We start from the raw sequence: 25,619 nt of genomic DNA, 5'->3' as shown, positions 1-25,619 counted from the left end.
ATTGAGATGTGGGGTCACTGCAGATCACCTTCTTTCATATGCACTGTAAAGAAATATGAATGAGAAGGCTACACCATTATTTCTATATTGAATTAGAAAGCTGGTGGACTTGTTAGGATTCCCCAACGATGATTGAAGAGCTTTCCCTGCTGTTGAAGCTCATAAAGCATAATGAGTGCTGCAGAGTCCCAACCGCAATCAAAAAATGCTTTTAACACAGATTATAGTGTGTTTAACATTGCTTAAAGCATTTTTTCCAAATCAAGCTTTTCTCAATCGCAACAGTAATGCTAAACTAGGCCTAAGTAGTCATTATGTTCTTGCAAAAAGATGATTTGGATTACTGACCATTATTTTTGCATATGGATGGTTGCCGGTAGCACAGTGACACTCATCTATTATACAAGATTAGCAAACACAAAATGGCAACCGCTAATAGAAGTGCATAAAAAAATTAGTATGAACAATTAAGACACAGGATTCTCAAAGTAAGAATGCTAGAACCAAATCGAATTTTAAGGCAACCTAGCATATGGGGTTAAGTCAATTAGCATAAAAAATAGCCCTCTTCGAGGTAGGTAAAAAACAAACTTACATCATGCTCCATTATTTCTTTCTCCCAACAATCTGAGTTTCATTCATTAAGCCCCTTAGCTCCATAATACTGTTCAACTTCCAAATTTAATTTGCATGAGTTTTTATATATTCAAATTGCTGCAAACACACACACACAAAAAAAAAAAACAATTTCAATGTCCAAAATTTCACATTACCAGAAGAAATTTTAATCTTTCCAGGACTAAAAAGCATACCTGATTAACTAGATGAACAGCGGAGGCCAAGAAAATAATCGACTTTATAATGTCAGTGGACTTGATTGCTTGACCAAAATCTCTGATGAGCATTACAGCTATCATCGTCTTCCCTCCACCTGTATCCAACACTGCTATTATGTTTCTTCTCTTTGCAACTTCATACACCTGCAATTGATACCTAAAACACCCCCCCCAAAAAAAAAAACCCCACATGTTTTGTTATTTAAAAAAAAAATCATACTAATGAATGAAAGCGAAAACACACTCAAAAAAAGAAAAAGAGAAAGAAAAGGGCAAACCCTCTAGGGTTTAAGTCCTTAGGATTTAAAGATGAAAAAGAGTCCTCCATAGTAAGATCAATGTTGTCTAAAACCATCATATCAAATGAGTCTGAGATTCTATTTGGATTTGGATGAACAATAAAATTGAATACAGTAAGATTAAAAATAAAATAAAATTTATTGTAATTACAATTGAAAAAAATTAATAAAAATTTTATATTAATTTAATCTGATTAAAATTAATATTTAAATTTAACTAGAAGTACTTTGACTGAAAAGTGCGGTGAAATCAAAATTGCAGCTGAGTTTATATCACTGAAGCTTCTTTTCAGAAGGTTACCCTGCTCCTCTTTTGGAGAATGAATGCATGTAGACTAATGAGATAAGAAGAGAAAAAGAGATCAAAATTTTATTGAATGGGATTGACTAGAATCGAAGTCCGCGAAGCCCCAAAGGAAGAGTAGTTCGGTGAGAAAATAGGATCATTGCAAGGACCTTGATTCCATAAATTTTACTGTTTTAGTTATTTCTAGTAACTTGTTTGTTTCTTCTTTTTTTTTTCTTTGGTAAGCCTGAACACCATCCAACTATCATAGGATTCGGACAAGGGCTGTTTCGTTCATGCGAGATAAGGGAGAGTGCCAAGAGGGCCCAATATTTTTTGGACACGTAATGTCTCCAGTTTCTTAGCTGGGACCCAAAGGGGAAAGAAGAAACTGCTCGCTGTCCATCAATCGTAGAAGCAAGTACTACCCTTTTTAGGCTTTCAACGGTCAAAGACAGTCAAACCGAAAATATAAGTCTATCTAACGGTTGGCCTAATTCAGTGCTAAATGACAGAGAAAGATGGGATACATATCCTTGTTATCCCATCGTGTGGGATTGTTATTTTACATTTGGCAAGAAGTGCTTTTCGTATTCTTCCATTCCATTAACTTGGATTTCCCTATTCAAAGCGTCATTGGTTTAATGAATCCAGATGGTAAAACGAGTGCTTTTCCTATGACAAATAGTCTTGCAACTAGTCTTGCACGCAACCACTCCATAAGGCCTAAGGGACCGTTATCTAGACGTCAACCGATTCCCTCGACTATTGAGATCTCAGACCAGAAAGGCATAGAGTAGAAACATCAACAGTTTCAGCACGAATCCTGCAATAGTCCTGTTTTGACTTCTAACAGCACTACGCAAATTTTGGCACGAGAGTTAATTCTTCATGAATCGTACTATCATGTAATTCAATTCTATCAGTTACATCTGAGACTTAACCCCCCCAAAAAAAGGAATTTAACAAAGTAAAAATTAAAATACACAATTAACAAAACGAAGAAAAGAAGTTGCTGGCTGGGGTCAGCTTCACCCCCCCCCCCCCCCCCCCTCTGATGCTACCAAAATGCAATTGTTGCTGTCATCTGGCTAAACATTAATGATACACTTCTGCTTCTTTCTTTTTTTCCCTTTCCCGTAGCTTTTTTGAACCCCTTTTTTCCATTTTTTTTCTTTTTTTTTTCAGACTTAAAACTAATTTCTCTTCCATTTCCTCCCATGTATTAGATACAAGAATGACTATGGTGACTATGACTTTGGAGAGTTTTTCTGTTTTGTCAAAAACTCCTATACCTCAACGCTGTCTAGTCCATGGCTTCAATATATCACAACTCGAAGTAGCCCTGGCTGTGGTTCTGTATAGTCAAGGCACTCCTCTTCAAGAAGATAGCGCTGTACAGCAACTGGAAGTCTTGCTGGAGTACGAGAACCCCTAGTATGGTGGCCAGTTCCAACACATATGTATACCTGCAGACGCTGATCTGCTGCCCTTGCTGTGCTCCTCAGCACTGATAGTTCATGCTTCAGTATATGAATGGCTTCACTAATATGCAATCCATGCAGGTCTATCATCCGCTCCTGCCCTCTGACATTCTCTGGAGGAACTGGGTTCCTATATTATTAAAGTTCATAAACAGTCAAACAGAACAAACTAGGATTAAGCCTGCCAAAATAATAAAACAAGAATTTAGATTACTGGAATAAGAACAAACAATTCCCAGGATTCAGAACTAACAAACTCAGGTATATTAGTTCATCAGAGCTGTGAGTATGAAAGATGAACAGATGAATGGATAGAGAAAGGAAAAGGGTGGGTGGAAGTGAGGGATAGGAACCAGTTAATAATTAAAGCAGCAGGGATGAATACTACCCCTGACAGATGTCAGCAACCAATGTTTTTTATTCTCCGCCTGAAAATATCTTCCCAACCCATTGATCAAAATATGTTAAAAGCAGCAATAATAATAATAATAATAGCAATAGAAGAATGGCTTGAAGCCTGTTAACCACCCTGTCAAGGTACCAAGTGCAACAAGAAAGAAATGACAAACCTCTGGCGATATATAGACTCTTGAGCTCTTCCATGAGCTGCCTTCATATGCATATTGTACAGTTGTCCTTTCACACTAAGTTCCTTTGCTAGAGCCTTGTTGCCAATGACAAATGCTTGGTGTGCCTATTTTAAATAGATAATAAGACTATCACTTAACAATATAGATAAGTTGGGCGGACTAAGTTCAGTGGGGGAGAGAAAGAGATGTCAACGTTGAATAATAGAGCAGACTTCACATGCAAGATTAGGCACAGCAGTCATACTTTAGAAATTTGCCTTCTGCAAGTCTAATAAATGATGCACTCTGTACTCGTATAATTGCATCAACTTTGAGCTATTCGTCAAGCACATACTCATACAGGATATTAAACCGATAGTTGTGAATGATACTTTATTCCTATGTACATTACAAAATGTCACTAGACTTATTTACTTCCCAACTAGACAAAGTCCAATAGATGCATTAGTCAACATGAAAAACAATGAAGCTTACCTCAAGAGAGAATGGGGGGACTAGTACTGGAGTTCATATTCCATTAATTTTTCCTATTTGATTTCATATCTAGCTAAGCTGATTGCTGCCTGATATAACTTAGTGGACAATTGTGATAACAACAACAAACTAAGTCTTATATCAAATAACTTTGGGGTCAGCTAGTGGACAACTGTAAAGTTACAGAAAAAGGTTGCGGTAGGAGCAGAAGAAAAATTTGAACTGTTATACAAGAAAGGGCTAAAAAAGGGAATTGATCTCCAGGATGGCAGAAGGGGGCACAAACAAATGAAAAATAAAAGGAAAAAAAGGTGGTTGAGCAATGGGGCTGAAACCTGGTTAAACAACTTATTTCACTGCTTGCTAACAAAAACGTCAAACCTATAAATATATCAGTTTAAATATATGCAACAAATATGCAAGGAGATACCTGTTCAAAATAGGCATTACGTAAACGTGCATGGTCTCGAGCTTCTTCCCGTAGTTCAGAGTACAAATTTGCTGCCAGCTCAATAATGTTAAAGCAAACAGATATGCACAAAGGCATAAATCGGTCCTAGTAAAAGCAATATAAATGCAAGAACTTTATTAAGTGCAGAATATTACCCACTGCATCTCCAGTCTCAAGCCAAACAGGAGCTGAACGAGCTGAACCACGAGTCTGCAACCTATTAGCATAAACCCCTCTTCCAGGTGCAGCACTGTAGGTATTAGCTAGCCCATGAGAACTTCTACTTGACCCAACAGTTGAATCAGCAGAACCATTTCTATCATACTTCCATATTCCAGAATCTTGAGATGCCATTTTCCTGACAGCTGATGCAAAATCTATGGCACCTCTAGATGGAAGGGAAGAACTGGATTTGAACATAAGAATATTGTCCTTGTCAGAAGATCGATAAGGATTGGACCCATGTTGAAGATCATCTGCTGCGTATTCTGAGGAACCATTCTGACCATCTGAAACAGTAAGTGTAGGAAAGTCTAACGTACTCAGATTGGGAGCTGACAAGGCCTTTGAATTCAGGTTCTGGTTGAAACCACCATCAACTTGAAGCTGCAATAAGAAATAAAATGGCCCATGGAACGCCAAAAGATTTATGACAATTAAAATGGTTAAAAAAGGCAACAAAAACTCTGAAAACTTTATGAGGATGCTGGTAAACTGTGAGCCCAAAAGCACATAACAAATACCTAACAAGATTTAACTTCAAAAAGAAAAAGAAAGGAGAAGAAAATCCCATAAAGAAAAACTACCCCTGTAGCAGGCCACAGGATATTATGAACTAGAGGCCACAAACAAGACTATGGTTGAATTGAGTCACCTCAAAACTTTATGAGAAGCCTGCTTTTCCCTGTCAAACTACAGTTAACATCCGAACCATTATCATCCATGGAATCCACAGCAGATTCCCAACATCCCAGAAACACAAGATAAGAAGAAATATGATAAGCAATTGCAGTATAAAAATCAAGGAACCATTCCTTTAGCAGTTCTACAACTTTATAGCAATTGATAGTCATAAAATAAAAAATATAAAACTTAAAGATGTAAATAACTGCTGCATCACTACATCTTCAAACAAAGGACAAATGCAAGCACTTAAAAATTGACCAACTAAAACAGTGAAGCGCCACTCACCTCAAGCTGTGTGAGCATCTCTATAGTCAAATTTAAATCATAACCATTGGCAAAATAAACTTCAGCAAGGCTTTCGGCAGCAAATCCAGGGAATTGAGAAGCCAAAAAATCCAGAGGATTCATTTCAGTATCATCCACAATTGTGTGCTCTCCCAAAATATCATTGCTGAATCCATGTCTAGAATTTCCATTATATGGTTGTCCCTCCCTCCCGTTGCCAAGTAGTTGGCCACTGTTAACAAGTTGCTTGTCCCGAGGTTTGGCTGGCAAGTGCAATAAACTAGCTGAAGTAGGATCCTCTCCATAGGATGAAGCAGGATATCTCAATTTTTCAGCAAAGCTATTACCATTACCATAATGATGCAGTAGTTCATGCTGATCACCGAATACATATCCAACACCAGCAGAAGCAGATAACCTTGAAGCTTCGCTACTCTCAAGCAAGGACAAACCTGCTAAAGAGAGGCTGTCAGACCCAATTCCTTGAGAATCATCCTCATTAATAACCTTAAAGTCTGGAGTAATGTCATCAGGGAGCTGGTGACGCCAGAACTGATGAGCCTCTTCATCAGAATTATTTGAAACAGAAGACTCCGACCGATCAAGCACTGCTTTTCCTATGGTCCCAGAAGTAGCAAACCTTGCTGTTGCATCAGCTGCACTAGTGCTTCCTGATGAATATGATGACCTAATAGAAAAGGGAACGAACTCTGCAGCATTAGGATTCAAAGTTGTTACCTTGCTAGGGGAACTTAGTTTTGTGTCACTAATTTGGGTTCCTTTCTTGGATAGGCTCATTCTTTACTTAAATGAAAAAAATAGATTCAACATATATAAAGGAAACTGATACAGAGGATACACGCTTGAGTTCCAACAAACTCTAACCAAAACCTGCAAAACCATCCATTGTGTCACATAATTAATAAGTCAAACTTGCAAAAGAATCTTAAATTGAATAAAAACACATATACATAAAACCAATCCTTACCAGAAAATAACTCAATAAGCAAATCTAGAATGAGATTAATACCCAAAAAACCAACATCACTCTTTATAGAAACTTTCACAATAATCATTTCCATGAAATAATAATGATGACGAATCATGAAGATGGCAATAATTAAGATAATAGAAATGTTAAAAACCATATTTGACTCTTTATGCATGCTAAATCATTGCTTAAAATGAAACAAAGATAGTACTATGCTTAATTAACAACTGAATGGCAACTACAGCCAATCATTCTTAAAAACAACATTAAAACAATCTTGATTCAAGATTATGAGTTAAATAATGAGATTTTCATAGACCAAAATTATGCCGAGATACTGTTCAAAACCCTAAAATTCACCTATCAACGAGACTTTAACCTGAAGAGAAAAGGAAAGCACAAAATCCTCAAGTAAAATCAAACAGTAAACTCATTTAATTAAAAACCCTAATTATAAAAACAAAAAACTCAACAAAATCAAGCTTTCTTGGCATCTAGCAAAACAAATAATTCAAAAGAAAAGGCAGCACAAATCAAAGCCATAATCTTGCATTATCCAAGTCACTAAGTATCAAAGATCTCAAGCTAATCCAACACAAAAAAAAACAAAAACAAAAAATCCAAAAAAAAGGGAAAAATATAAAATAGACAGAAGGAAGAAAGAAAAATGAAAAGTCGAGAGATCTAAGAAGAAAATTATACCTTTGAGAAACAAATCGAAAGGATCCATAGCTAAAGAGATCAGATGAGAAGAATAACGAAAACGAAAAGAAAATAAAAGCGAAGAGAACGAACAAACAAAGATGGTCTTCCGATAATTTTTTTTAATTAAATTTATTCGGATTTGAGCTTTGGTTTTTGTTTTTTCTTTGGCCGCAGTGTATTATCTCAGCTTTTTGTTTCACAGCACAGGTTTCTCTGTTTCTTTTCTTTCCATAGCTTTTTTTTTTTTTTCTTCTTTTCTTTGTTTGCGTTTTTTTGTTTGAAAATGGGTTTAGCTAATAGCACTACCACCACCACCGCCACAAAAATATAAAACAAAGACTCGCCACTCAATTTGACTTATTTTATTTTATTTGTTTATTTTTTTTATTTTCATAATTTTTTCTTTATTTTTTAAATTCTATTTATATTTACGGTGAGATTGAATAAAATGATATTAAAAAAAAATTTAATAAAAAATTTATATTAATTTAATTTTACTAAAATTGATATTTGAATTCAATTTTAATATAATAAATTTCACCGTAATAAAATATGATAAATCCAATCAGAATTGAGTTGACTTTATCTTAATTTCAAATGATATTTAATTAATAATCTAATATTGATGTAAACTAAGAATTTATATTTGATATAATTTTAGTATATAAATATTATACATTAATTTGGATAATGATATATTATAAAAAAATATTTTTAAAATTTTTAAAAATTAATATATTTAATCATAAAAATATATTTAAAATTAAATTTTTTTATAAAATATTATTATATAATTTATTGATAATATATAATATTTATATGACATAAAATCAAATGCGATTTTATGAATTTTTCGTTTTTTTCTCATTTAGGTAGTCGTAATAAGATATGAAATTTTTTTAAACAAACCTGGTTGCAATTAGGGTTATCAGTTCAATCTAAATCCCACAGGTTTCAATCCGACCCAATTACATAGGATTGATTTTTTTTTTTTAACTCAGATTTCGGGTCGGGTTGGGTAGGATATTATTAAGAGAAAATCGATTTTGGATTGGATTCGAATTTTAAGCAAATCCAACCCGATTCAATATTATATTAAAAATTATTTTTTAATTTTTATTTATATATAATTATATATATTTGTATTTAAAAAATAATATTTTATTAATTTCGTGTCTTATCGAATATGATTTATATAATATTTGATCAGATTCGAAAGTGTAAAAAAATTTTAAAAAAAATCAGGTCATGTTGAATTTGAATGTTTTTATTATGAAATCAAATCGAGTTCACGACAAGCAAAAACTTATCCCAACTCGATTCGTTACTAATACTAATTGCAATGTATTGATATTTTTTATATAATTATGTAGTTAAAAATCATAAATAAAATAATTAAAGAATAATATAAAAATGTACGAGTGATCCCTAGTAGTGAATAATATGCAAGGAGAAATGTTTAAGCATAGACAGAACAGGCTATCTCACAATATAGTGTTACTTTTGTTGTTAGTTGGACCAAACTCAACGTCACGTCGGCTTAACTTCAAATGTTGAGTATGATTTAACTGTTAACCAAATACTCACTCGCTGCAAATTATAAGTTAAAGTGAAATAAAGATTCATACGGATGAACGATAAATATAAAATAATAATAAAAATAAAATTAGTGATAAAAATATATATATTTATATACAATTGTAATGGTAACGACTAATTATGAGATAAATGGGAAAAAATTAAAAGTATTAAATTAAAAATTATATGTAATAAATTTTAAATTATTTAATAAATTATTTTTATATCAAATTATTTATTAATAAATAATTTTAAAAAACAAATGTGTTAAATAATATTTTGTATTATATTAAATTAACTAAATTATTTCTTAAATTTTTGATAAAATTATTTTAAAATTTTTAAATAAAAATTAAAATATTAAGATATTTTTGTCTTTATAATATAATAAAAAGAAAAAATTGTGCATTTCTTGACTGTACCTAAAAACTTAAGTGGAAAAAAGCTATTGCTCATATTGGGCTTTGAAATCCAAATAACATTTTGACGCGATTTTCACAGTTTTTGATGAAAAAGAAATCGCACTGGGAGTGTATTTACTTCAAAACTAGTTCTAAATCAAATGAGACAAGTACCGAATTAATTATCCGCCTTGATTAATCATGTTCTATGGTAGCAAAATAAGTTGTCAAGCACATGATCAACCTTAGAATACGAGACTTGGAATGCAATTTGTTCTGTTCGATTATTTTTATAAAAATTAGATATAAGTAAATAAATAATTACAAACAAATAATAAAACAAAGCATATGTCAAATAATTACAAATTGGAGAAAAAATATTGTAAGTATTAAATTTTAAATATTAAATTTATTAGATATCATATTTCTAAAATTTATTGAATAAATCAAAACAAATTAGTTAAAAAAAGCCTTTAAATAAAAATTTAATACTCATTTAAGCATATAAAATTTTATTACGATCAATAAAACTAGTGATCCTCAATTTTGACTCAATTGACAAAATTGAATCAATCAATCTTTAAAGTATAGTCAATTAAACCTATAAATGGATTTTAAACAAATATAGAAAAAGAAAATAAGAAAAAAAAATTATTTTATTTAATTTTTATATATATTAATAGTGTTACGTGATAAAATTTTATTTATTTTAATAATATCACATGAAATTTTATTTTAGTAAATAAAAAAAATTAACAATGTTAAGTTTTTTTATCCAAATAAAATTTTAATTGAGTATAAATAAATATTAGAAAAATTAATTAATTACATTAAAAAATAAAAATTTAAATAAAATTTTAATTAAAATTAAAAAACTCTTTATCTTTTAATCATAAATCAACTAATTTAAATCTTGAATTTATATATTCAATAAATTAAAAAAATGTCATGATTAATTTTTGTAAATGGTACGTCTACAGAATGATTCAATTACAAAGCATATGATAATCCATGTGTTCATTGTACCTAAACGTATATATAACATCATTCATTAAATATGCTAGTTCCTAGCTACAGCTACTGATTTGTCTCACCAAATCTATGGCGAAAGACAACTCTTCGTCTATCTATGGCAGTTGTCAAAACACTATTTTTAGAAAATTTGGTAAATTTTTCTCTTTAAAGTAGCAGCATTTTAAAAATTTTTTTAAACAACTTTTAATTATGGATCCGAATTTAAATCGATTAAATTAATTGAAATTTAGTGAATTCGGTTGAATCAATTTAATTTATTTAATTTTAATTATAATTAATTTTTTAAATAAATTAAATTAATTAATTTAATTAATTTTTTATTTTTAAAAATAATAATTGAATTGATTGAATTAATTAATTTTTTAATAAGTAAAGATAAAAAAAATTGAGATAAATATTTTTATTTATTTTTTATTATAAAATATTGTTGAAATTATTAAATAATTTAATTATTTAGTTTGAATGATATTTGAGTTTAAATTTTATTAAATTGAATTTATAATTAAATAATTATTTATAATAAAAATAATAAAAAAATTGATTATTTAATTGAACAAACAGAATCAAATCTATTTTAATCGATTCAATTATAATTAATTATTTAATAATATTTGATCAATTTAATTATTTATTAAATAAAAATTAATTAAATTAATTATCGATTTGTTCAAATTAAATTGATCGAACCTACCGATTACTTATTCTTACTAAAAAAAAACATACATACCATCTTTTGATGATTGGACTTAAAGTTTATTTGAAATAAAAATATTATTTCAGTCAAAGATTTCAAAAATTTTAAAAATAAATTATTTATTTAAATAAAAAATCCAAATATAAATAAAAATTTAAGAGGAATTAACTGCTGTACTAATAATTTATTTACTATCATTTTTTAATGTTTATATTAACAACTTTAGAAAAATAATTAAGAAAAAATAGCTTAATTAAGTCCTAAATAATCATGATTAAACAAATAATACTTGGCGACCGTAGTAGAATACCAAAAATACTTACGCATCCAATACGACGCCCACCACGCGCACGTTAAGCTTGGATTTTACGCTCGTATGGGAGATTTAGGGGTGTGTGTAATTTGTAGGCGAATTGATACATTTTCAAATATAAATTCAGTTGGATTTAAAATTTTAAAAATTGAAATTCAATTTGAATTTAATTAAATTTTATTTTTTATATTTAAATTTAACTCATAAGTTAATTGAATCATTTAAATTTAATTTATTTAAATTTGATAAAATTATAAATCCTAATATCAAAGAATATATTTATTATTTATTTATATATTAAAAAATTAAATTAGATTAATAAAAACTAAACTATTAAATCTTATCTTGATTTGTTATCTAAATAATTCAAACTCCACTCAATTATAAATAAGTCGTACTCAAAATTTTTTTTTTTTAAATTTGATGAGTTCAAAAATGATTTGATTAGTTTACCAACCTTTTAAACAAGGCGGCTTGATTCAAACCATCAATAGTAAACGACACGAGTTGGTGAAAGCTTCTGAGAAACGTAAGATAGAGGAAAGAAGAGAAATTTCTAAAGAACACGTTTGATTGGCAACTGTTCTGACAGCTGGCGGTCTTATCTTCAGGACTACAATCTCCTGCTCCACAAATCATTGCGATACAAAAAGATTAACCAATAATTTGTTCCAAATCATATAGTTTTTGATCTGATTGGATAAGGGGTGAAAGTCATGGTGTGAGGGGAGTGGAGGAAAAGTGTGAAGGAATGACCGTCAAGGTAAATATAATACATGGTTTTCAAGAGGCCAATGATTGGGGTGGTATCACTTTTCCTTTCCTACTTATAAATACATTTTCACTTTTTTTTCAAAAAACAAAATCAATAAGCATTTAGCGGAGAGAAAGGCAAAATCTTTTGTATTAATACAATTGATATCCATTACTGTTTTCTTTTACGTAGATTTTGCTCTTGAATTAAATAGATAAATAGAGACAAAGAGAGACAGAGAGCCAATTTGGGCTGTGAGTGTGAGATGTATATGAAATTTATGGTTCTTCTCATGCTTGTTGCTGATCAAGGGAAATTTCAAGAAAGAGCGTGGGAAAAAGAGAGATAAACGAATTTTTCATCTGGGTTTCAAACAAAATCAAAACTTTTTTCTTGGTTTGTTTTTTCAGAATTTTGTATGTTTTTCTGTGAGAAGAAGTTCTGTTTTGATTATTTTTGAGCGGAATTTCATTGGTTGTTATAGCTTTTTCAGGTGCACTTCAATGGCTGCAATGGTTTTCAATTCGGCAAAGAAAATGGAGTCCGTTAAGCATAAAAACAACCAAAGCGAAGTTGAGTTTGCAGAGTGTGATTGTTGCGGGTTAACTGAGGAGTGCACGCCAGCTTACATTGCTCGGGTACGTCAAATGTTTGAAGGCCGTTGGCTTTGCGGGCTTTGTTCGGAGGCGGTTAAAGACGAGACAGTTAGGTCGGAGGAAGATATTACAACTAATGAAGCATTGGACAGACACATGAAGTTTTGTGAGCAGTTCAAGTCTTCGAGTCCTCCAGCTAATCCTGCTGAGGATTTGATCTCTGCAATGAGACATCTGCTTCGAAGAACTTTGGATTCTCCGAGGAAGAATAGATCATCACCGACCTCGTTTGTTCGATCCAAAAGTTGTTTTTCCACTCTGCCAAATGGAGAAGTTAAGAGCGAGGTTTAAGATGATGATGATGTATTGTTTGAAATGAAGTTGAATAATGGGCTTTGAATAAAGCAAACAGATTCAGAATTGTTTGGATTTTGCGTAGGGCAAAGTTTAACTTGGATTAGTCATGTTTTTGGTTTATGTATTGCCGTCTTCTTGACATAAGGGATTGGATGAAAGAAATTGGAATCTTCCCTTCAATAAAATGATCAATTTATCAAATTATGCATTTCCTGAGCAGATTCTGGTTTTAAACTTACACTTACTAATGTCCTTCAAAGTTTTCCAACCATTGAAAGACTGGTAAATAGGTCATTCCATTTACAACTGTTTGATTGGTAGTTTTGCATTACTTTTTGTTGGGTGACGTTGAGTATTACTATTTGTTCATATTCTTATCTGAAAGAAATAAATGCGTTTTCATTAAGAGCAAGAAGCACTTCTTGTTCTTGAGTGCAGAGCCAGCAACTTCAGCTGCAGGAAACATGTGCCCACACATCTGATCAATACAACTTCCTCATGGTTTTTTCTTGTTGTTTATTGGCTTTCCATTTGCAGATAGATTATTATTCATTTATTTGATGTTATGTAACATTCTGCCCTTTGAGAGGATGAAGGGACAGGGTGAAAAAAAAAAGGACCTGAATGAGGAAATATCTGTTTTACAGTTGCTTTGCGCTACTGTCGCAGGATAGGGGCGTTCTTGATAAGATCCATGAAAAATATCTGGGGATTGGCATTGGAGTCCGTGGACCTTAGACTGTGACCTTACGTTGCCTTGGCAATAGTTCATGTGGTCGGTGGTTGCGCCATTATTTTTGGCATGAAAATCGTGGCTAGTTTTTGAGAATAAATGGTTGGGGCCAAATAGGAAAAGAATCTGTTGGCCCCATTCCTTAGCAAGTTGAGTATTGTGATTCAAAAAAAATCAAAGAAGGTGAATAGGAATTCTTAATCATTGATATAAGCTTAGATGTTTATAAGATAATCGGCTGCGTTGTAGTTTGGTTCAAGATGATGACAACGAGAAAATTGATACAGTGGTTAGAAAATATGCTTTATCATGAAACCTGGCTATATATTATTGTTCAACATTGTTCGCACTTTTTGAAGATTTAAAAGGGCAAATGGACATTAAATTCTTGTTATGGATCTATTTGATAGAATTGTTCATCCTAAAATAGAGGAAAGTGTAGGGGTGCTTTTCGGGTTGAGCTCGGCTGTGGAGTATTTGTTGATGCTGGCGATTATGTCGTTCAACGGAGGCGTGTTTTTGGCTATTGTTTTGGAGTTTGGGAATTTGGGCTTTGTCTAATTCTGGGTTTGGATTGGATGCTAATGGTATGTATTAATACGCAATCATCTGACTCTTTAAGGTAAAAAAGTGTCAATCATTGCTTCAAACTGTAGGTTTTGGGGAAATAATTTACTGTCAATCAGGAATGGTACAGAAGCTTATTGTCAGACTCATTAATATTGATCTTGATACCACAAATTGCATCTGAGATCAATGTACCAAAAACAGCAACGATCAATTAGATTTATTTGGGTTTACATAACAACTCTTTTTTCCCCTTGATAGTACAAATTAATAATCCAACAGTGATTTCAATCCTGAAAATTTTAAGTAAAAACAAAATAATGCGATGCAGAATTTGCAAATTGCAAAACAGACTGATTATGTCATGAATTTGGGACTTTTCTCTATTGGTTTAGTTACTTCCTTATCAAATGGCGGCCTCGTGGGAAGAGGTTCACATCTCAGCTCATCAAAATGGTCAAGGCCCAAGGGATTTACCCCCAGAAAGTTGCCAGCATAATAATAGGGGAGAAATGACTAAGTCATGGTCAATTATGCAGGGCAGAGGCGGCTCTAACAGAGAATGGGTTTCGGTTTGTCTGAGAATTCAGCTGTAAACTGGAACAAGGAGTTTGTTTTTTTAACATTTTCAACTTGTCTTAATCCCAGACTGACATACTCCGATGATGCGATGATGTGAACTGTGAAGATGGCCAATAAAGTTATTATTCAACGGTCAGCTTTTTCGAAAACGACCATTCTTTAACCCAGAATTACATGAAGCATGCCGTGTCATAATTGGAACTTTCTTGCCGCTCTTCTTCGATAACTATTCTTGATATCTTTGGATTTCTAAATTGCTACACAACCTTCTAGACAGGCTTGGTTGGACTCTTTCCAGGTTCATAATCAATTGTCTTGCATTTGGAGTGGAAGGATTGGACTTTGGGATTTTAGAATTCTCATTGCTGCTTTTCTGATGCTCTTTCTATGGACTAATTCTCTTGTATTTACGAGCCAAAGGACAAAGGTGCATGTATTTGCCAACAAAATTCTAGTCTCTGGCGAACATTCCCTTTTCTGATAAATATAATCAACAATATTTGGTTTCTGCTTTGCTGTGGATTGATACCTCCCATCTATGTCCATTACAGCCATTTGTAAAGCACTCAGTTTTTGGTACAAAGAAAGATATAGTCTCGGAATTAAGAAGACATAGTCTCGGAATTAAAAAAGAGATTACAGGTGCTAAGATTTGAATATCAAATTTATCAAATGTTATTTTTTAAAAATGATTGTATCAATCAGTTAAACTAAACTTTTGTTCTGTAAAGCACTCATTTGATTGTTAATTAATACTACTAATCAGTAATTAACAGTGATAATGATGTAGTTTGCTAAGATTAAGACAAACTAACTTACAACCTAGAAAATAAATGATTAGTTCCCATAAGTCACACGAAATGTCCAACTTCTACAAGAAACTGGTAACCAATATAAAACGAGTCTAGGAAAAATTTGAAGTATATAATGAGTTTAGAGGGCCAGCCTGTGAGTGGTTGTTGAAAATTCCAATCATTTTTCTTGCATTGATGTAATCAAGCCACTGCGATTTTGTTTACTGTGAGGCTGTTGAAATTTATCTGCTATTATTAAAATCTAGGTTAGGTTTTTGTCTATTCTCAAGTTAGGAGCAATTAAAATGAAGTTTACGTGTTAGGTTTATGTCTATTCTTCTTTCAATACAAAACAGGATGGAAATGTATGCAGTTCAAAGTATTGCTTGAAAAAAATTCACCCCTGTTGACAATAAAGGACTGCAAATTGTAGCAATAATATCTATATTTCATTCAAAACACCGAATAATATCTTGCCTGCGAAATTGAGTCAAAGATCTTTTGTTTTCGTCTATTACCAAGCTAACAGAACAACTCATGAACACTTCAGTTCTTCTAGTGCCCTTCAAATATTATTTTCTACTTTAAAACAAACATTTTTGAATTCTAGAACTAAATGTGTTTATGCTGTAATGATGTGATTTTTTTAATACTCCAATCCAAGCTGTTTCCACTAAATATTTCTACTTCTGTTGCTCCTTTCGCTGTTCCTGGAACTGCCTTGACAGTATTTACAGCTTAAATAGATGAATTCAACCATGTAGTATAGTATCCTGTTCCTCCATATGAAATTCTCAAATACTGATGCTACATGGAGATTCGGCATTGGCTACCAAAGAAAGAGGCAATTTGATCCGATTTCTCCAGCTACGACGAAGTGGATTGTGTCCATTTTCTCCATTGCTATCCTTCTCTTCCTCACTTCTTTTAATTTCTTTCTTTGAAAAAAATTCATTGCTATCGTCAGTTTCATTTGGCACCACATAAACAAATGGTTCAATAAATTCATCCTCAAACCCCTGTACAGACTCCAGGATCTTGACCACATCGCCCATTGTGGGCCTTGGCTTTGGGTGGTGGCTCAAGCATTTGTAAGCCAGTGCAGCTACTTTTTGAGCCCCCTTGTTGGAAAATTGTCCCTCAAGTCTAGGGTCTATTAGCCGGTCAAGCTTTTTAGGGTCCCTTAACAGTGGCCTTACCCATTCTACAAGGCTCTGCTCTCGACTGGGGCGGGTGTTGTCCATTGATCGCTTTCCTGTTAATAGCTCTAAGAGAACTACTCCAAAGCTATACACATCACTCATTGCTGTCAAGTGACCTGAAATTAACATATAAAATTGGGTTAGGTCAGTTGTTGCTTTGACTTTGAAACCAATGAAGAAGTTCAATTTGATAAGCATTTGTTTAAGTTAGAAAAAAAAAAAAAAAGATATGAGTAATTTTTGAAGTATATGCTGCAAGCCTCGTTGCTTTTTCTGAATTCAACTTACCAGTCATGATATACTCTGGAGCAGCATAACCTTGTGTGCCTATTACTCGGGTTGTTACATGCGTCTGTTCTCCTTCTGGACCATCCTTTGCAAACCCAAAATCTGATAGTTTACAATTGTAATCCTGAAATGAGAATTGAAGACAACCAGTCAGCCTTTCCAGAACTATTGTTGCACCTATTTTCATCGAACACTTCAATACTGACTTAGCCCATACTGTAGGACTTTTAGGTTCTCGTTTCTGTGTAAAGCATATTGAAACATAGAGCTAAGCAAAAGGGCTTACAGAGTCTAATAAGATGTTTGAAGATTTGAAGTCCCGGTATATCACTGGTTTATCTGCTTCATGTAGGAAGGCGAGGCCCTTTGCCGCTCCTAATGCAATTTTCATCCTGGTTGACCATGGTAAGGTAGCAGAATACCCTGTAAATTGACCAAATGCACAATTAAAAGTTAGCAATGGGAACAACTTGTTACCTTTATTTGACATTTGGAAATGAATAGTTTAATAGATATTTTCTAGTAATAATGGATCGTTAGGCTTTCTCTGTCATTTGACATCAGCAAACAGCAACCATTAATCAGAATCACTAGTTTCTGAACCTGGTTTTTGGCCTATGTGATCTCATTCATACTTGAAAAGTCTAAAACTTTTCACCATCACTAATAGCAATTGTCTTTAATCATTTTACCTCTCACTCACTGACGTATCACATAGTTTAAGTACTAGATCCAGGATTTCTATATAAATGCAGTGAAGAAGTAAATACTTTCTGAAATAAGCTACATACTTCTAAAGAGTTGATTTTCTAAGCTGCCTCTTGGCAAGTATTCGTACACTAGGAGTCTGTTCTCTTCTTCGTAACAATATCCAATCAACTTAACCAGATGAGGATGCCTCAGTTGTCCAAGAAAGATTATTTCCGCCTGCAATAAAAAATTTTGGAACATAAGCATTGAAGATTAGCATTTAGAAACTTTGAACTGGATGCCTGAGTTAATTGGTTAAAATGATTACCAGCCACTCCCTGTGACCTTGCAAGCCATCCAAGTCCAGTGCCTTGACAGCCACAGGCTGAGCCTTCAATCCAGGCCTAAGCTTGTCATCAATAAAACCTTTGTAAACTGGTCCGAACCCTCCTTCACCAAGCAGATTACACCGTGCAAAATTATGGGTTATCAGTCTTAGCTCCTCCAAGGTAAAAACGTGAAGATTTGAGCCAACGAGAGAGGTTGAGAGATCATCAACAGAGAGTGTTGTGCTGGGATCGCTTATATCCGACATCGATAGTCTCTGGAATTGACATGGCTTCACAATCTTTTCGCTTGAATCAGACGATGAGTTCTTGCTCTTGTAACAGCTTAACATGAGAGATTTCCATGTAACCTTCTTCACAGTCATCTTTGTATCAATTATCAAACTTCCCTGATCAAATTTGTAATTATTTTGGTTTTGCTGCAGACCAAACAGAACAGTCCCTTTTCTATACAGAAAAATTCAAGTGAAATGCAAAGAAAAATTATCCAAGAGAAATGATAGAAAATGAGAGAAAATGGAAATGTTTCCAGGGTCTAAGGACTTTTGTGAAGGCTTATCCGACTTTTATAGTAGTTCATTCACTTACCTACTCCTCTCACATCCTCTATATATAAAATAAAAAGTCCCCAATTATTATTATTTTTCTCTTCATATCCTCCGTTATAAATATGAAATATTTGACGGTTATAATTTATATGGAAAAAAATAAATATACGCAACACAACTAGCTATTCACTTGTGTTATCGGTCATAATAATTATGTAAACTTTTGTTTATCGAAGGTTCAAATCCCTCTTTTTTCACTCTTTCACCTAATTCTGCAACGTAAACGACTGCCATATATCAAAAATCAAGGAATAACATATGCTAAGCCTGCTTGTTTTTATTTTTCTAACATGATATATAATTATTAATTTAATTATGGCATTTCATTTATGAATTGATAGACTTTACATTTAAATTTATATTTTATATCCAGGATCACAAAAATTTGAAATAAAATTATTTGGACAACTAGCATTGACTCTTGCTTGTACTATCCATACAAGTCATTCTCTTTTTGGTGTTTGAAGATAAAATGGACAATTAAACATTTAGGAAGCTTAAACATCTAAAGTGAAAAGTAATTTTTGTCTGCAAGCAATTGGAACTCCAAGTGCAAGCCAATTAATGTAAATCCAAAAGGAAATTAAGAGTAATATTATGTCATAATCACATGAAATAATTATATGGTTAAGGCTTTCATTTCCCTAAGGTTTTTGGATTAAGTGGAGGATTAGGGGACAAGCATCAAATTCCAAGAACGTGCTATATCAATTAAACACAATTGCTTCTAGAACATTAATTTTGACCCTTTCATTTGGCTAACTAAACCTAAAAACTTCACAAATGAAATATATAAAAGAAAGGGTATTGTGGCAAGCATCAAAATTATTTCAAAACATGACTTCATATAGATAAGATAAACAAAAAAAAAATTTAAATTAAAAAAAAAAACATATATCTTTATAAGTGAGATTAAAGATCGACATATATCTTGTTTTTAATTATTTTTATTTTTTTAATATAGTAATATGTATTACTCTACTAACCCCGCTTGTGGATCGGAATTTACAGTAAATGAAATAATATTAAAGACAATAAAATCATGCAACTCATTTATGTTGTGCATTTTTGCTCAAATAGGTCAAAAAGGATGAACAAATCAATCTACCAACAACCACCTTTCTTTGTCTTGCGTAAAAATATAATAATAATGATAAAGACAATTAGGACATAACTATACACCAATTTATATTCCACATGACAATAATTAATTGAACTTAATTTGCCTTTCATTTTTCAAGTAATACCAGATTACCAGCCACTTGTTTTTACTAACATATACTCCTCCTATAATTCATATGGGTTTATTTACCAGGAAAAAAAATATATAAAAAATTTAAAAACTGTCCTATTGGAGGGCCAAGTTCATAAAAATTCCAAATTTTTTTACTGTGCAGAGTGTCACTTATGTTGACATTAATGTTATAAAAAAAAAAGAAAGAAAAACCCAGAGAACACCATGGCTGCCACAGGTCAGCCATGATGAGGGCGGCTTTTATAATATTAGAAAATTGATCAAGTAACATACTTTTATGATTTAATTGAAATTAGACAAAGTTGCTGATAATTACATCTTTTGGTTTGGTTTTATATGATTTCATTGGAGATTTCATCGATGGCTATGGTCGATAAATGCCAAAAAAAAAAAAAAAAAAAAGGCTGTATGCCTCTTGTGGCCAAAAGGAAGAAGAGAAGGAGCCATCTTGGTCAAATCTATCATTTTCTATATGAATGGAAAATCAGGGCTTGTACTTTGTAGTAGGTATATATCTACAATTCTAGAAGGCTTTATGCTTTAGAAAGACAATGAAATTATTTGATTTAAGAAGCTGAAAATGATATTGTTGGTGTCTCTTTTCCAAATATTTACTGTTCTTTCATTTTTTTCCTACTTAAACTTGGTGCAGTTGTCAACAAAGAGATTGAATTTTGGGTAATTTTCATGTTTTTTCCCTAGGGGGTTGCTGGATCATTTTGTTGCCTCATCTTCCCTATAAATGCTACAAAGAGAAAAAGAATTACCTGTGGAAAATTAAACATAAATTGAAAATGCTTGAAAATCTTAAAACTTTAAACCAATAAATAAATGGGTAATCTCCACGTGTCTCATTGGTGTGTTAGGAAATAATAAAAGGAACAAGTTGTCTTTGAACAGGTATCTCTGTCCCACCTTTTCTTTCTGTTCTTTCCGCTGCATACAGAGGAAGCTTTTGATGGGTTTTATTAATGATTAGTGGAAGATGAACACAAAAAGGGTCGGATTTTGACTATACAATTATACATGTATCTGGCAGATTTAACTAGTTTTCATTCTAGACTAATGCATCATTTGGATGGCCGGTGGGAAGGGATTCCCATCGCCCATCCAAATGTAGCATGAATGATGCGTTGCTATTCATTACTACATTAATAAGAAGAGTTAGGTAGTTAGCTAAGGTTGTTGAGTAAATGGCAGATTTGAGATAACAGCTAGCTTATATATGTATACTTTGCTGAGTTTGGTAACTGTAAGGAGAACTGATGAGAGTTTGATGTGTTCATTGACAATTCACATTTCACACCGCAGCATGGGATAAAAAAATGTCCACGACACATTTTGCAGCAGAAAATTGTGGTTACTTGATAATCTAGCATCACAATCTGTGCTGCTTGTTGAAACAAAATCTCTCCTTCGAGGCTTTTACATCTCATTTGGTTGGTTTTAGTTTAATATAGGGATCAGATTACTTCAATAAATTAAATTGGTTTGATAATAAAGAGAGATGGCTGCCCTTGGGCACTGAGAAAAACAATGTTCTTCCTTTTTCCTATCCCTGTCCTAGCAACGGTCAGAAAGGGACTTCTGATGGATTCGTCGATAATTAGATTAACCGCAAGCTATTGAGATTGGACTATATATAAAACAATAATATAAATGTATCTGCAGGCAGCTAAATCCTTGAGATTCTTCTCTGTTGCTATCATTAGATATGCCCTTCATAACAGATTTTCTTTTTCTTTTTTTTTCCCCGGAAGAATGAAGGGCATTATATCAGGTAGTTAGATAAGGTTATTGAGGTTCTTCTTCCCGAGAGATTAAATTCAGTGAATGAGAAGATTAAGAGAACATGTTACATTATGAGCGTTACGGATAAACCTTCCATTTAGTCTGGATCAATTTATATTTTAAGATTAAATTTTAAATTTTTTTATTTATTATTGATATTATGTTTAGTTTAAAGTTATTATTGATATTATATTTAGTTTAGAGTTATTAGTATTATTATTATTAAAATAAAATAAAAAATGAAAAAATTATTTTGCTGAAACTTGAATAAGATTTAATTTTAAGATTGTTAAATTGAAAGTGTTTTAATTAAAATAGGATTATAAAAGAAAATTAATTTGAGAGGTGGATTTGGATTAAAATCTAAGGTTTAAGTTCATTAGAAGATTCAAACTAAGAAAACTATTTTTCCTATTGTAATTGAGATTATATGCTTATAAAAAGACTTTATTATGATCAATTAGATATAATTAAGAATCAATAAAAAAATCAAGAGAGAAAAAGTAAAAAAAAAAAACCAAAAATTTGAGAATTTATTTTATAATCTTTTATGGTGTTTTGAATTTATATAATTAAAATTTTTTTTTAAGAATTCTATATTGAAGAAAGAAGTTGAGCAAAAATACAAAAGAAGGCATTCAACAAAAAGTTTTTACAGTAAAATTTTCGAGGGTTTTGGATATATATGTTTTAAGTGTTTGTTTGATTTTTCTTTAAACCATAAAAAAAAAATAATCTCCGTTGGTGAGGGCACTAATAAAATCATAGGTTGTTTCGTAGAAAAATAAGAAAGAAGACAAGGTAATTTTTATTTTTTCCTTCTTTATTTGTATATCTATTTATGTTATATAATTATTTCTCTTTTTTTTATGCATATTTAAAATAAAATTTATAATAAATTCATGATTATTACAAAATGATTGAAAATTTTAAATATTGAATTACGAATTCTAGCGAACGATTAGAAAATTTCATAATAAATTTTCAAAAAGCAATTTTTCAATTATACCAAATGATCGGATGATTTAAATTTTTGAATTAAATCTTACTAAATTATTGAAAGTTTTAATGACAATTTTTTTTAAATTTTCATAAAGAAAGTTTTCAAATAAAAATCTTACCAAACGATTTGAGGATTTTATTGATTGATTTAAAAAAAATATGATTTCTTGAAAAATATGTTAATGACTTTGACAATAAAATTTTTCAAAATGAGACATGATTCTCCATGAATATTCGTAAAATGAAAAAATTATCTCAAATTACTACTAAATGATTTGAGTAATTTTAAAAACAATTTTTAATATTTTACTTACTAGGTAAATTACAAACACATTTTGAAATTTGAATAATATGAAATCAAATTAATACCATCATTTAATGAGATTTAAAATGATGATATAATCTTTTTCGCATATAATCATACTCTCAGATTTATTTTTGATTTCATAAATATAAATTTATCTTTTAAAGATACTTAAGTTAAATTTGAGATTTAAAAATAAAAAAAATAAATTTAATTAAGTGGCTAATTACATATTAAAAAAATTGATGATAATTTTTTTATAACTATAGCTTTTTGAATCTATAAGTAACGATGCTGTGCACTAAAATAAGGTATGGCAATTGATGTCAAAGTTTGATGTATTTCGAATAGTTGATTCTGCTACACACGGAAAGGAAAATATGTCGTGTTCTCCAGCAGCAGCAGCTTATTTGTCTAGCATAACAACCTGTCCTGCCCACCAAAAACTATTGCTACATGAAAACTACAACTTCCCCTTCAAATATCTCACTTGTTTACGTGGATAAAATTTTCTAATTTGACATCTCTCGATAACGTAAATGGTCGATCAACTTAATCAAGAAGATGATAATCAGGTTTAAGGTCAATGACGGTTGTTTAGTACTAGTAGGTTTAGTTGCTCTCTTTGTAACCAAAACATAAAGAAACAAAGACTATTTATATTTGTAAACTAATATATAAGAAAAGGATTTATATGATGAACTGTGCCATAACTTTGGATGGATGCACGACCTGCAAATTACATGAATGCTGCTGTTAATTAATCTGATAACCCAGATCCAAAATGACCTTTTGCCTGCACGCTCCTATCTACCCTCGTCTTGAAAAGTATAGATCCTGTCCTGTTTGAGTTATGGGAAAAATTTTCCACAATTAAAATCCAATATAGATGGCGGTAATACAAGTTACGTTCTGGTCCTAGCTAGGCAATGAACACCACTTATATATTATGTCTTTGGTATAACGGAAATCGCAGCCTCCCTAATCTCAAAGTTATCGAATAGAATTTTATTGATTGGGTTGAATTTGATTTATTAATTTTTTATTTTTATATAAAAATTTTATATAAAATTATTATATTTATTATATAAAAATTTTAAATATATAAATTTTGATTTAATTTGATTTTTTAAATTAATTTAATATATAAATTTAATTTGAATAAAATAAAAAATAAATTGATTCAGATTAAACCAAATACTATAATTTTAAATTAATTTTTATTTTATTTTTTCTCGCCCCTGCCCAAAGCTTTTCTTTTCTGAATTCTGATTATAATAAAGTCGTGACAAGGGTATTTGGTGTGCGGGTCACCATCGCTCCGACGTAAAGGCAAACCAACCAAACCAACCCATGCGGCATCTATTTATTTTTATGCTCTTTACTTAATTTACTAAATCGACACGAAATGACTTCCCAAGATTTTCCACTAAGTGGAACCGAAATTAGTTGACAAACTACGAGAAAATGCCAATGACTTTGGTTGTCTCCGAACTTTTAGTTTAGTAATTAAAGATATTTAAAAAAATATTAAAAATTTAATTTTGAGTCAAATTTTTTTATTTTTTTTATTTGTACTGAAATTTTATTTTTTTGATATAAAAAAAAAACAATAACTTTGGTCGTAATTTTTTTAAAAAACAATATACCTTTTGTTTTGCACTTTTTCTTTCAAAAGAGAACGTTTGCTATAAAATAATTAGTCTAAAAATTATAATAATTTATATTTGATAATTACATTCCTTTATTTGATAGCAATTTAATAAATTTATATGATAATAATTTTAAATCACTAAGATAATAAGATTAATATATTAGAAAGTAATTTGATTCTTAACTTAAGAAATAAAAATTTTTTTATCAACATTGAGAAAATAATTTTTAATATTATTTTTACTTAATTTATTTTGATGAAAAATTTAATAACATTTCTTCAACAAAGTAAATCAATAAAAATTTTCAAAAATAGATTTGTCTAATAACTTATTTAAAAAAGGCTTTTTCTTTTACAATTGAATAAATATTTATTAATTAAAAAATAAAATGAATTTATTTAATAATTTTTAAAAAATTATTTTAGTTAAAATTAATTTATATTTTATAGTTTTTTAAAAAATAATATTTAATTAGTTTATAAATTATTAATTTAATAAATATTTAATTTTTGTTTTTCTTTTTACAAAATTATTTTAAATATTTTATATTTTATGATTTTTTTTTCATAAAATATCAAACAATACAATTTAAGATTAATAGTAATAGATAGTATTACACCAAATCAAATAATTTAAGATTACTGATGAGAAAATCACTTTAACAATCTTATGACAATGATGATTAAATCAACACAATAATCTTAAAAATAATACTAACGCTACCTAAATAAATTTAGTATTCAAACCAAGAAAGAAAACAACACAT

General features: G+C 30.9%; 4 protein-coding genes across 9 annotated transcripts; 1 reads left to right on the top strand and 3 right to left on the bottom strand.

Annotated features, from left to right (window-relative positions):
- Nucleotides 1-606: 606 nt before the first annotated feature.
- On the bottom strand, nt 607-2,168 carry LOC111285400 (endoribonuclease Dicer homolog 3a-like). 2 transcript variants are annotated; one of them, XM_022874841.2, is made up of 3 exons: nt 1,115-2,168; nt 813-993; nt 607-714 (listed from the first exon to the last, which is right to left on the bottom strand). In XM_022874841.2, exons 1-3 carry the CDS (start codon nt 1,192-1,194, stop codon nt 682-684), a joined length of 294 nt encoding a protein of 97 aa, XP_022730576.1. In that variant the 5' UTR covers nt 1,195-2,168; the 3' UTR covers nt 607-681. The 2 variants fall into 2 exon arrangements, with proteins under 2 accessions (XP_022730576.1, XP_089619189.1); XM_089763063.1 differs by having other exon boundaries at nt 1,437-2,168.
- Nucleotides 2,169-2,306: 138 nt separating this feature from the next.
- On the bottom strand, nt 2,307-7,572 carry LOC111285397 (polyadenylate-binding protein-interacting protein 7-like). Of its 2 annotated transcripts, none has more exons than XM_022874833.2 (6): nt 7,305-7,572; nt 5,612-6,502; nt 4,576-5,026; nt 4,400-4,470; nt 3,475-3,599; nt 2,307-3,086 (listed from the first exon to the last, which is right to left on the bottom strand). In XM_022874833.2, exons 2-6 carry the CDS (start codon nt 6,407-6,409, stop codon nt 3,044-3,046), a joined length of 1,488 nt encoding a protein of 495 aa, XP_022730568.2. In that variant the 5' UTR covers nt 6,410-6,502; nt 7,305-7,572; the 3' UTR covers nt 2,307-3,043. The 2 variants fall into 2 exon arrangements, with proteins under 2 accessions (XP_022730568.2, XP_022730566.2); XM_022874831.2 differs by having other exon boundaries at nt 2,307-3,035.
- A 4,497-nt stretch (nt 7,573-12,069) lies between these two features.
- Nucleotides 12,070-13,236, top strand: LOC111284882 (uncharacterized). Of its 4 annotated transcripts, none has more exons than XM_022873960.2 (2): nt 12,070-12,091; nt 12,576-13,236. In XM_022873960.2, exon 2 carries the CDS (start codon nt 12,586-12,588, stop codon nt 13,027-13,029), a length of 444 nt encoding a protein of 147 aa, XP_022729695.1. In that variant the 5' UTR covers nt 12,070-12,091; nt 12,576-12,585; the 3' UTR covers nt 13,030-13,236. The 4 variants fall into 4 exon arrangements, with proteins under 4 accessions (XP_022729695.1, XP_089619185.1, XP_022729693.1 ...); XM_089763059.1 differs by lacking the exon at nt 12,070-12,091 and adding an exon at nt 12,176-12,498; XM_022873958.2 differs by lacking the exon at nt 12,070-12,091 and adding an exon at nt 12,177-12,478 and having other exon boundaries at nt 12,567-13,236.
- Nucleotides 13,237-16,101: 2,865 nt separating this feature from the next.
- Nucleotides 16,102-18,820, bottom strand: LOC111284881 (putative serine/threonine-protein kinase PBL12). The gene is made up of 5 exons (XM_022873956.2): nt 18,220-18,820; nt 17,993-18,128; nt 17,488-17,624; nt 17,202-17,325; nt 16,102-17,029 (listed from the first exon to the last, which is right to left on the bottom strand). Exons 1-5 carry the CDS (start codon nt 18,601-18,603, stop codon nt 16,506-16,508), a joined length of 1,305 nt encoding a protein of 434 aa, XP_022729691.1. The 5' UTR covers nt 18,604-18,820; the 3' UTR covers nt 16,102-16,505.
- Between the last annotated feature and the right edge of the window lie 6,799 nt (nt 18,821-25,619).

The sequence above is a fragment of the Durio zibethinus genome, chromosome 6 (genome assembly GCF_047325235.1).
Source record: "Durio zibethinus cultivar Kanyao isolate XHJ-2024 chromosome 6, ASM4732523v1, whole genome shotgun sequence".
Taxonomy (NCBI): domain Eukaryota; kingdom Viridiplantae; phylum Streptophyta; class Magnoliopsida; order Malvales; family Malvaceae; genus Durio; species Durio zibethinus.
This window is presented reverse-complemented; position numbering and strand designations above follow the sequence as displayed.

Bases quoted from the DNA above. Each gene is read 5' to 3' on its own strand.
- LOC111285400 (XM_022874841.2), bottom strand. From the start codon at position 1,194: ATGATGGTTTTAGACAACATTGATCTTACTATGGAGGACTCTTTTTCA. The intron at 994-1,114 runs GTTTGCCCTTTT...GGGGTGTTTTAG, and splicing joins AAGGACTTAAACCCTAGAGG to GTATCAATTGCAGGTGTATG. The intron at 715-812 runs GTATGCTTTTTA...GTGTGTTTGCAG, and splicing joins CTGTTCATCTAGTTAATCAG to CAATTTGAATATATAAAAAC.
- LOC111285397 (XM_022874831.2), bottom strand. From the start codon at position 6,409: ATGAGCCTATCCAAGAAAGGAACCCAAATTAGTGACACAAAACTAAGT. The intron at 4,471-4,575 runs GTAATATTCTGC...TTGAGCTGGCAG, and splicing joins TGAGACTGGAGATGCAGTGG to CAAATTTGTACTCTGAACTA. The intron at 3,600-4,399 runs GTATCTCCTTGC...TATTTAAAATAG, and splicing joins GTAATGCCTATTTTGAACAG to GCACACCAAGCATTTGTCAT.
- LOC111284882 (XM_022873960.2), top strand. From the start codon at position 12,586: ATGGCTGCAATGGTTTTCAATTCGGCAAAGAAAATGGAGTCCGTTAAG.
- LOC111284881 (XM_022873956.2), bottom strand. From the start codon at position 18,603: ATGACTGTGAAGAAGGTTACATGGAAATCTCTCATGTTAAGCTGTTAC. The intron at 17,326-17,487 runs GTAAGCCCTTTT...TTCTCATTTCAG, and splicing joins CAAACATCTTATTAGACTCT to GATTACAATTGTAAACTATC. The intron at 17,030-17,201 runs GTAAGTTGAATT...TGTTAATTTCAG, and splicing joins TCCAGAGTATATCATGACTG to GTCACTTGACAGCAATGAGT.